Raw genomic sequence first — 12,075 nt, 5'->3', positions numbered from 1 at the left:
GTGCCAGCCGGCGTTGGCCTTTCAGCGCCAGTTGGCGTGGTGCCAAGCCCTTTTCCCGCCAGCCGGCGGGGCGCAAACCACTCCGGGACGGGCCTAGCCCCTAAAGGTGCCGAGGATTCCGCACTTTTGGGGCGGCCTGACGCCAGAGTGGTTCACGCCACTCCGTTCCGCCGGGACCCCCTGCCCTGCCGGGTAGGGGTGAATCCCGCCCCATGAAACCATCAACGATTGTGGTTAAAAACCCACCTGGTTCACTAACGTCCTTTAGGGAATGAAATCACCATCCTTGCTTGGTTCGGCCTACGTGTAACTCCAGACCCACATAGATAGAACAGTACAGCACAGAACAGGCCCTTCGGCCCTCGATGTTGTGCCGAGCAATGATCACCCTACTCAAGTCAACCTGTCCACGTAACCCAACAACCCCCCCACCATATTAACCTTATTTTTAAGGGCAATTTAGCATAGCCAATCAACCTAACCCGCACATCTTTGGACTGTGGGAGGAAACCGGAGCACCCGGAGAAAACCCACGCACACACGGGGAGGACGTGCAGACTCTGCACAGACAGTGACCCAGCCGGGAATCGAACCTGGGACCCTGGAGCTGTGAAGCATTTATGCTAACCACCATGCTACCGTGCTGCCCACATCAATGTGATTGACTCTTAACTGCCCTCTGTAATGGCCAAGGAAGCCACACAGTTCAAGGGCAATTAGGAATGAGCAGCAAGTTCTTCCCTTGTCAGCTACACCCACATCTCATGAAAGAATACATTTTTAAAAAGTTCAGTGAACTTTAAGCTGTAGTGGAAAAAGTTGGAGATGTAACGGGGTTAAGCAAGTACTGAGATTTTAGAACATAGAACCTGCAGTACCGAAAGAGGCCATTCGGCTCATCGGGTATGGGTATAGGGTGTATACGTGGGTTTGAGTAGGGTGATCATTGCTCGGCACAACATCGAGGGCCGAAGGGCCTGTTCTATGCTGTACTGTTCTATGTTCTATGTCCTTCCTGACTTTCGCTGCTTGGACACATTTTGGGGGGGGGGGAAGGCCATTTGGGTGAAGACGGCTGCTGGTTGCCGTCAATCCAGAGCCCAGTTCAACCCAGCAAGTCCTGCATTTGCTGGAGAAGGAGGAGTTAGGTAAAGAACCACAGAGGATAGGGCAGCACGGTGGCCCAGTGGTTAGCACTGTTGCCTCATGGCGCTAAGGACCGTGGTTCGGTCCTGGCCCCGGGTCACTGTCTGTTTGGAGTTTGCACATCCCGTGTCTGTGTGGGTCCCACAACCCAAAGATGTGCAGGGTAGATGGATTAGCCACGCTAAATTGCCTCTTAATTGGAAAAAAGAATTGGGTACTCTAAATTTAAAGAAAAAGAAGCACGGAGGATGAAAAAAGAATTGTGATTGTACAATGTTCCCTGGTCAGGGCATCCCAAAGTCCTTTACAGTCAATGAAGTGCTTTCTGAAGTATTGTCGGAAAAGTAGCCCATTTGTGCATAGCAAGCTCCCACAAACAGCAATGTGATAATGGCCAGTTGAACAGTTATTTACTCATGATGGTTAAGCGCGAATATCGGTCAGGTTTGTCGGGGAGAAATCCCCTACATTTCTTCGGATAGTGCTGTGATCTTTCATGCCCACCTGAGAGGGCCGATGGGAATCACTTTAAAGTTGCATCTGAAAGACAGTGTGGCCCTCCCTCAGCACTGCACTGAAAAGTACAGAAAACCCCAAACACAGGCTTGCAAAGAACCCGCTGAAAAGCTGATTTCGCCTTTTGTGTAGATGTAAGATTTTATTTTGGGGAAAATAGACCCATGCACTGAAATCCCTAACATCTGATGCCTACTTTCACCTGAGGCTCATCCACTCTTTTCTAGGCCGACACCAGCCATCCACTGGACCAAGGAAGGGGGAGAGTTACCCGGCCACAGGACCTTTGAGATCAATTTTAAGAAGACGCTGAAAATTATCGACGTCTCGGAGGCGGATGCCGGGAAATACCGATGCACAGCGAAGAATTATTTGGGAAGCAGTACACACGTCATTTCAGTCACGGTCAAAGGTATTGCTCTGCTTTCACGGAAATGAGCTTCTTTGACGCTCAAGGTTATTGGGTGTGCCCTCATGACGAGAGAGCAATCTAATGTTACGGGCTATTTTTCTGAAAGACAGAATTGTATGTTTACAGCCTCTCTCTTAAAAAGCATTTCAGTGAATTGGAGGGTTTGTTAAGCCGGCGGCCATTTTGCACAGGATGATGCGATGAATGACCAACTAAGTTGTTTTTGTATTGTTCAGCTGTGACAATGGCGACCAGAGGTACCCGCAGGCTGATTGCACCCTCTCAGGATCCTACAGTCCAGACAGGGGCCTAGTGCAAGGCTATGCTCCTTGAGCAATAGTACAGGCCCAGGATGCCAGGGTGTCCTTCCCCTTCGCCTGACTGTGTGCATCCAGCATTCAAACAGGCCAGCTGGGCCAACACGGCAGTGTTGTAATAATCACTTATTTTCACGTTGTTGAATATACCTGTGTGCTGCAATGCACACTCAGAAACATAGAAAACAGCTGCTGGTTTAAGCCATTCGGCCCTTCAAGCCTGCACCACCATTCAATATGATCATGGCTGATCATGCAAATTCAGTATCCCATTCCCGCTTTTTTTCCATACCACCTTGATCGGTTTAGCCACGTCCAGCTCCCTCTTATCCAAATAACTGCCCCAACAACTTTCTGTGGTAGATAATTCCACAAGTTTACAACTCTCTGAGAGAAGAAGTTCTTCCTCATCTCTGGCCTGAATGGCTTACCCCTTATTATTCTGTGACACCCCCCCCCCACCCCCCCCCCCCCCCCCAGTTCTGGACGTCCCCAACATCGGGAACACTCTTCCCGCATACAGCCTATCCAGTACCATCAGGATTTTATATATTTTTATGAGATTCCCTCTCATTCTTCTAAACTCCAGTGAGTCCAAGCCCAGTCACTCCAGTCTTTCTTTATATATCAGTCCTGCCATCCTGGGAACTAGTCTGGTGAACCTTCGCTGGGCACCCTCAATAGCAAGAATGCCCTTCCTAAAACTAGTAGACCAAAACTACACACCATACTCAAGATGTGGCCTCACCAAGGCCCTGTATAACTGTATCAGTGGGACTGGTCCCTAACTGAATTGGGACTGTACCTCAGTATATCTCTTGCACTGTCCTGTCCCAGTCCATTCAAAAGGTCCTGGCGAACAGGGCCGGCCCAAGGTACCGGCAACTCGGGCAGTCGCCCGGTGCGCCATGTGCTAGGGGGCGCCAGAGACTCAGGTCCCGCGCATGCGCAGTTGGGCCGGTGCCAACCAACGCATGCGCGGTGGCCACCCTCCCCCAGGGCGGCCCCTTCCGCCCCCCCCCCTCCGCCCCCCCTCCGTCCGCCGCCCCCCCCTCGGTCCGCCGCCCCCCCTCCGTCCACCGCCCCCCGCTCCGTCCGCCCCCCCTCCGTCTGCCGCCCCCCACCTCCATCCCCCTTCCGTCTCTCCCCCCCCTCGCCCCTCCCTCCCACCCTCGCCCCCCCCTCCCTCGGCCCCCCTCGCCCCCCCCTCCCTCGGCCCCCCTCGCCCCCCCCTCCCTCGCCCCACCCCTCCCTCGGCCCCCCCTCCCTCGCCCCCCCCTCTCGGCCCCTCCCCTCCCTTGGCCCCCCTCCCTCGCCCCCCCCTCGGCCCCGCCCCCCTCCCTCGGCCCCGCCCCCTCCCTCAGCCCCGCCCCCTCCCTCGGCCCCCCCCTCCCTCGCCCCCCCCCTCGCCCCCCTCCCTCGCCCCCTCCCTCGCCCCCCTCCCTCGCCCCCCCCCTCGCCCCCTCCCTCGCCCCCCCCCCTCCCTCGGCCCCCCCCCCTCCCTTCCCCCCCCCCCCCCCCCGAAGGGCGCCGCAGTTCAGCTTGCCCGGGGCGCCAGCAACCCTAGGGCCGGCGCTGCTGGCGAATGAAGACTCTAGGTCCACACTCTGACAGTGCGACATTTCCTTGGTTGTGCAGTGAAACGCCAGCCTATGTCCAGGTCTCTAGAGTGAGGCTTGGGCCCTCGATTTTTTCTAAATCCAAAATTTCAGTGCTGTCTCTGATCTGAGCTTCTGGATGTAACCTAATAAATGAAGGGAACATTAGAGTTAATGGTATTAAGCTTTATAAAGGGATATCAGTCGGCTGCTTTTTCCCCCCAAATCCCTGAGGCTTTGTTAAGTCTGCCAACTCAAATGATTTGACTGAAAGTGTACTTTTGAACCAGTGAAAGCACAAAGCTCTCCTAATTAACTAGGCAATGTCTTGTTACTTTAGTGCTTATTAGAGCTAGATATGGAAGTAGCTTAACTGCTGTTTAAGTGGAAGGATGATTGAGCAGAACTCATGTATTTTCATGAGCTCCAAGCCTGGACACTGCGGGAATACTGGCTGGAAATAAGACTCTATTAGACTCTGATAGACTCTATTACTCGCGGTAACTCTGAAATGGCTATTGGGAGCGCTGGGACCCCTTTGTGCTCTTCGTGAGATTGCTCACCGCGTCTTCTACTTAGGCCCATTGCAACAAATGGTCCCCCCCCCGTCCCCCCCCCCCCCCCCCCCCAAAGAAAAGAAGCAATGGTGTGAATGATTCAGATGCTGGGATCGCACATCCTGCTCTCCAAGGGGGTCGGCGGGCGACCCATCCACCGACTCCCAGTGTCCCGCAGCAGGTGTGTCTTGTGCCCCTCACCCGGGAGGAAGACCCACCTGAGAGAGCTACCGGCCCATCTGATTGGCTGGGAGCGCCCCAGTCCCTGCAGTGACGAGGGCTGTAGGGAGCTGAGTCCTGGCACCATAGCCAAGGTATGTCTAAGAGTCCCAGTGTGGAGAGTGTAGGGAAGTCATGAGGGGTTGCAAATGGAGGCAATTGTGGAGATGCTGGTTGGGGGGCGGGGGGGGGGGGGGGGGGGGGGTGTTGGTGCAGGGGCGGTAGCAGAAGGGCGATCCGGAGGTCACCAAACATTTTTCCCAATTTTTAAATAATAAATAATCTATATTAATGTCATAAGTAGGCTTACATTAATACTGCAATGAAGTTACTGTAAAAAACAAACCCTACTTGCCACATTCTTGCGCCTGTTCGGGTACACAGAGGGAGAATTCAGAATGTCCAATTCACCCAGCAGCACACCTTTCGGGACTTGTGGGAGGAAACCGGAGCAGCCGGAGGAAACCCACGCAGACATGGGGAGAACATGCTGACCCCACACAGACAGTGACCCAAGCCGGGACTCTGGAGCTGCAAAGCGACTGTGCTACCGTGCTGCCCACTATATAGTCATCCAGTAAGGCACAGACTAGAGAAGGCTCAGTAGAGAATGATTGGAGATTGAAGCAACAGTGCTAACCACTTTGCTGTTGGGGCCATCGATGAATGTGCACCCTTCTCGCCCGAGATCTAAGTCTTTTGCTTTTTGGACTTCCCCATGCAAGGTCAATCCTCCCACAAGCCTAAAATTTGGTCACTTCATTGGGGGCAATGGTTAGCTTTCCATCCAAGTCCTTGCCTGTCCCAGTGGCTGATGTGGGTGGGAACCCAGAGGGAATCCCATTTCTTCTATTTTACCCCCACCCCCTTGTCATAATATACACTCATGTATATCATGAGATGCAGACAGGCAGTGATTGACACACAAGATAACCAATGAACACACATGGCACAGAACAACCAATCACCAGACAGGACACCACCACTATGAAGCCCACAGGGCATTAAGGCTCTCCCTCTCTCACAGGACACGTCTAGGAGATAGTCGCAGTGCACAGGCCAATGAACATCATCACCATGTGATAGAGAGCTAGTCTGGTCAAGCCAGTAGGAGGTTATCAGTTAGGTTAATAGAGTGTCAACCCACAGCAGATATGTACAGCAATCAACAGGTTCAATAAAACAGTGTTGGACCATCTCCTGTGTCGGAAGCCTGTTTCTCGTTTTACTGCATCCAGTTGCAGTCGATATTAGACCAACACAGATAACACATCATGGTACCAGAGAGCTATTAACTCTAACGAACCTACCTCGAGTGAATCTGCAACGACCAGCACGCAGCCATCCAGCGGCATGGAAAAGTTCCAACCTCCTCCGCAACTCCGGATCTCCAGCAACCTCGGCGCCAACTGGAAAGTCTTCAAACAGAAGTTCCTCCTGTATATTGAGGCCTCCAACCTCAAGGCAGCATCGGATGCCCGGAAGATCGCGCTGTTCCTGTCGACTGTGGGGGACCACGCCATCCACATTTATAACTCGCTCACGTTTGCCGATGGCGAAGACAAGACAAAGTTCAAGACGGTTTTGCTGAAATTCGACAACCACTGCAACATTGAGGGGAATGAGAGCTTTGAACGTTACATCTTCCAACAGAGGCTTCAGGGTAAGGATGAACCCTTTCAGTCCTTCTTGACCTATCTCCGCATCCTAGCGCAGTCATGTAATTATGACACGACGGCTGATTCCATGATCTGGGATCAGATCGTTTTCGGGGTCCAGGCCGACTCCCTGCTGGAGCAACTCCTCAAAATCAAACAGTTGACTCTCTCTGTTGCCATCGAAACGTGTGTTGTCCATGAGCATGCCAGGAATCGTTACTCCCACATCAGGGCGGCAGAAAATGCAAAACTAGTCTCCCACGAGGCAGAAAGGGTGTAGGCCATCGCAAAAATGCAAGGCCTGAGCATCGAGGAGAGTGGCCGTTTTGAGCGCTTTTCCCAGGTCCCTACGCATGCGCGCCACGACGAGGCCGAAGACCCCGAGGCGCATGTGCAAAAGTCGGCTGACTGCACTGCGCATGCGCGATGGCGCACGGAACGCGCTGACGTGAGCGTCATGACGTGTCCAAATTGTGGCTCCGCCCATTTAAAGCAGTAATGTCCAGCCAAAGGAAGGCGATGTCTACAGTGTGGAAAGCCTGGGCATTACGCGGCCTTATGCAGGTCCGCTCCACCGACCAACAGCAAGCGATCTCAGCTGCAGCGCAGACGTGTCCGTTGCTTACATCAAGGCATGTAGGATTCGGATCCCGACAGCCCAACGGACCCCGATGCTGACTGCCTCGAGTCTCCATATCGGGTGGGCATAATCACCACGCACGAGCTGGCCTCCACCATGCCTGCAAACTGCCTTTCAATCCTCACTGTGGATCCTGATGACGAGTGGTGTGCTGTCATCACGGTTAACCAGTCTCGCATCCGATTTAAATTGGCACTGGCGCATCTGCAAACCTCATATCACAGTCGGACCTCGACAGCATCTGAGATCAACCTAGCATTCTTCCACCAGCTTGCCAGCTCCTTGACTACAATGGCAATGCAATAGCTGCCAGTGGATCATGTCAGCTAGGTGTGTCTCACAAGGCAATCAAAGTGACGTTACGGTTCAAGATCATCCGGCCTGACAAGGCATTCCTGCTCGGTGCTCGCACATGCAAACTCCTAAATCTGGTCCAGCGCGTCCATGCCATGTCCTCAACACCGGCGACTGCCTCGCCCAATGTAAATCTCCAGGCCGAGATAGACGACATTCTCACTCAATACCACGATGTGTTTGATTGAATGGGCACGCTCCCATATAGTTACAAGATATTGCTCAAACCGAATGCCATCCCAGTCATCCATGCACCGCGCCGGGTGCCGGCCCCTCTCAAGGATCATCTGAAATCGCAGCTACGAGAGCTCCAAGACCAGGGTATCATCTCAAAGGTCACGGAACCAACAGACTGGGTCAGCTCCATGGTCTGCATCAAGAAGCCCTCTGGTGAACTCCGCATTTGCATTGATCCCAAAGACCTGGGGCGGAATTCTCTGACCCCCCGCAGGGTCGGGGAATCACCCGGGGTCTTCGTATATCCCGTCCCCACTGTGGCCGGAATTCTCCCTTGGAATCGGCGGGGGCAGGAATCATGGTGCGCCGGTCGGCGGGCCCCCCGCGGCGATTCTCCGGCCCGCGATGGGCCGAAGTCCCGCCGCTGTCAGGCCTCTCCCGCCGACATGGTTTAAACCACCTGTGGTGGCGGCGGGAGCAGGCCCCGGGGTCCTGGGGGGGGCGCGGGGTGATCGGATCCCGGGGAGTGCCCCCACGGTGGCCTGGCCCGTGATCGGGGCCCATCGATCGGCGGGCGGGCCAGTGCCGTGGGGGCACTCTTTTTCTTCCACCGCCGCCACGGCCTACACCATGGCGGAGGCGGAAGAGATCCCCCCTACGACGCATGCGCCGGGATGACGTCAGCGGCCGCTGACGCTCCGGCGCATGCGCGGCCTTTCGGTCAGCCGTTCGCACTGTCAGGCGGGGCGGAAAGGCCGTCAACATCATGTGTGAGCACTACCCGATCCCAAAGCATGAAGAGTTAACCTGTGAGATGGCTCATGCCAAATTCTTTACCAAGCTGGACGCCTCCCGTGGGTTCTGGCAGATACAGCTGGACGAGTCCAGTCGGAAGCTGTGCACATTTAACACTCCGTTCGGCTGTTATTGCTACAACCGCATGCCTTTTGGTATCATCAACTTCCGAAGTATTTCATCGCATAATGGAGCAAATGACGGAGGGCATCGAGGGGGTGCAAGTCTATGTGGACGACGTGATCATCTGGTCCACGACGCCCAAGGATCACATCGCTCGCCTCAAACAAGTTTTCCAGAGGATTCATGAAAACGGCCTCCAGCTCAACAGGGCCAAATGCTCATTTGGTAGGTCTGCTATCAAGTTTCTGGGTGACCACATTTCACAGCAATCAATGTCATGAAGATCCCAAAGGACAAAAAAGGTGGTCCTCTGTTTCCTCAGGATGGTGAATTTTCTCGGGAATTCATTCCCAACATGGCATCCCACACCACAGCCCTCCGGCATCTCGTAAAAAAGTCAACAGTGTTCCAGTGGCTTCCCGCACATCAAGCTGAGTGGAATGAGCTGAAGGTGAAGCTCACCACAGCCTCAGTACTGGCATTCTTTGACCCAACCAAGGATACCAAGATATCCACTGACACAAGCCAGGACGGAATTGGGGCGGTGCTCCCAGTGGCGTGCAGAGGTCTGGTGATGCCCGGGGCAAATCTTGATTGTATGCCCCAAAGACTCAAGTATAAGGCCTAATATACTGAGAAATATTATGAGAAAGGAAAACATTTTGAGTATAACTTCCCGTACCAGCCCCCTGAACAGGCGCCGGAATGTGGCGACTAGGGGCTTTTCACAGTAACTTCAGTGAAGCCTACTTGTGACAATAAGTGATTTTCATTTCAATGTAGATGATGTTCTAAACCGCTGTGTGCAGAGAGCAGTGAATGGTGTCTCCCCAGTGTGAACTCGCTGGTGTCTCAGCAGTTGGGATGAATGACTGAATCCCTTACCACACAGAGGGCAGGTCAATGGCTTCTCACCTGTATGAACTCACTGATGTCTCAGCAGGATGGATGGCTGAGTGAATCCCCTCCCACACACACTGCAGGTGAACGGCCTCTTCCCGGAGTGAACTCTCTGGTGTGTCAGCAGGTTGGTTAATTGAGAGAATCTCTTCCCACACACAGAGCAGGTGAACAGCCTCTCCCCAGAGTGAACTCGCTGGTGTGTCAGCAGTTGGGGTGAATGACTGAATCCCTAATCACACTCAGACCTGAGGGAGTGCTGCACTGTCAGAACAGCCTTCTTTCAAATAAGTTATTAAACTGAGGCTCTGTCTGTCCCTATTAGGTGGATGTTGAAGATCCCACAGCCACTATTTTGAAGAAGAGCAGGGGAGTTACCCCCGTGTCCTGGTCAATACTAGGGGCTTTTCACAGTAACTTCATTTGAAGCCTACTTATGAAATGAAAATCGCTTATTGTCACATTCCGCATTCGCCACATTCCAGCGCCTGTTTGGGGAGGCTGTTACAGGAATCGAATCGTGCTGCTGGCTTGCCTTGGTCTGCTTTCAAAGCCAGCAATGTAGCCCTGTGCTAAACAGCCCCTGACAATAAGCGATTTTCATTTCATTTCATGGTTCAAACTGAGGGAGCAAAGGATGTCAATATTTTTAAGAGAGAGACCTGGGCCAAGCTTTCCAGAGTCTGAACCCTCCCTGGATTCACTTCCTTTCCCTTCAGTTGCTGCAAGTGACCAATTGATGGTCAGAACGAAAAAAGAAATGGAAAGGGGGAGAAAAGAAAGGGTTTTACTCACAGATGTTGGAGACAGGAGGAAGATTCCGTCGGTGTGAAAGCTCAATTATCACTGACACAAAGCCCGCGCTCTGATTGGCTGGAGAACCACAGTCCCTCCGGTCCTCAATCTTTTTTCATTGGTCAACATCTCAGCACGCAGATCAGGGGGCGGGGCCTTTCCCTGCATGTGAGGAGCTCCCCCTCCCTTGGACATGCGCAGTCCTGGGCCGCCCGCCCGCGCGGCGGATAGAGCGGTTTCCCCACCGCGGGGGAGTCTGGGAGCGCAGTCACCTCACCCTGACACAAGGTACATGTCGGTAGTCACTGGATTTGATTGTGACCCCCCTCCCCAACCCCTTAGCAAAACAATTTGTTAAATTCAGGTGGAAAAATTTAGGCATCTGGGTGACATTGGGAGAGCAATAGCCTCTGATTGATGCCCCCATCCAATGGATGCTCGGGGCCAACGCACCGTCGGCAACCCCCTCTGCACGCCACTGGGTGCTCCTCCAGCGAGACGACTCCTCGTCCTGGGCTCCAGTGGCATACGCCTCCAGGGCCATGACTCCGACCGAACAACGGTATGCCCAGATCGAAAAGGATAGCTTGGGTCTCCTGACAGGAATAGTCAAGTTTCATGACTACGCATATGGCCTGCCAAAGTTCACAGTGGAAACAGACCACAGGCCTTTAGTTCACATAATCCAAAAGGGTTTAAATGACATGACACCTCGGCTGCAGCGAATTCTTCTTCGTCTCCGTCGACATGACTTCGAACTCGTCTACACTCCGGGTAAGGAGCTGATCGTCGTAGATGCCCTATCCTGATCCGTCACCATGCCGTGTGAACAGGGTGACTTGATTTGCCACATTGAAGCACAGGCGCAGCTGTGTGCCAGCAACCTCCCAGCCACTGATACAAATATGCGAAGAAACTGCCAAAGATCACCTACTGCAGTGCGTGATGAAGCACCTCACCCACGGCTGGCAAAAGGGGCAGTGCCCCCAGTTCTTCAACGTTAAGGATGAGCTGATTGTTGTTGAGGGGATCCTTCTTAAACCAGATAGAATCGTCATTCCCCAAAGCATGCAAAACATGGTGCTCAGACAGATCCACGAGGGTCACCTGGGGGTTGAGAAATGTCGATGCAGAGCTCGGCAGGCAGTTTACTGGCCTGGCACCAGCCAGGACATTGCCAACACAGTCCTCAACTGCACAACATACCAGAAAATTCAACCAGCTCAGCCCAAGGAAACGCTGCATTAGCATGAGATCGTGACCTCTCCGTGGTCCAAGGTGGGGATAGACCTCTTTCGCGCCAATGGGCGTGATTACGTGCTCCTGGTCGACCACTTCTCCAGCTACCCGAACGTGGTGAAACTGTCGGACCTCACGTCCAAGTCTGTCATCAAAGCCTGCAAAGAGACGTTTGCCAGGCATGGATACCACTCACGGTAATGTGTGACAATGGTCCATGTTTCTACAGCGAAGAGTGGTCCGGCTTTGCACGATGCTACCACTTTTGTCACATCACATCCAGTCCCCATTACCCACAATCAAACGGGAAGGCCGAGAAAGGGATTCACATTGTCAAGTGGTTGCTGTGCAAGGCTGCAGACTCAGCCTCGGATTTCAACCTGGCGCTATTGGCATACAGGGCAACCCCTCTGTAGACTGGTTTGTCTCCGGCGCAGTTGCTCATGAACCGCAACCCGATGACGACTGTTCCAGCCATCCATGTTCCAGACCTTGACCACTTCACGATGCTGCAGAAGGTGCAGCAATCCAGGGACCAGCATAAGATCATGTATGATGCTTGTGCCACGGAGCAGCCTGCACTGGCTCCAGACGATGTTGTTCGCGTTCAGCTGCCTGAGGGAGGTTGG

The 12,075-nt window shown here is 53.6% G+C and overlaps 1 protein-coding gene across 36 annotated transcripts in view; it reads left to right on the top strand.

Moving 5' to 3' along the window:
* Positions 1-12,075, top strand: part of nrcama (neuronal cell adhesion molecule a) — a 478,378-nt gene that overhangs the window by 370,294 nt on the left and 96,009 nt on the right. For all 36 annotated transcript variants that reach the window (XM_038780573.1, XM_038780570.1, XM_038780576.1 and 33 more), the window contains one exon: positions 1,890-2,074. In XM_038780573.1, coding sequence (XP_038636501.1) covers positions 1,890-2,074 — 185 coding nt within the window. The remainder of the gene's footprint in view (positions 1-1,889; positions 2,075-12,075) is intronic.

The sequence above is a fragment of the Scyliorhinus canicula genome, chromosome 20 (genome assembly GCF_902713615.1).
Source record: "Scyliorhinus canicula chromosome 20, sScyCan1.1, whole genome shotgun sequence".
In the NCBI taxonomy this organism is placed as follows: domain Eukaryota; kingdom Metazoa; phylum Chordata; class Chondrichthyes; order Carcharhiniformes; family Scyliorhinidae; genus Scyliorhinus; species Scyliorhinus canicula.
The sequence above is the reverse complement of the archived record's forward strand: the minus strand, read 5'-3'. Positions and strand labels throughout refer to the sequence as shown.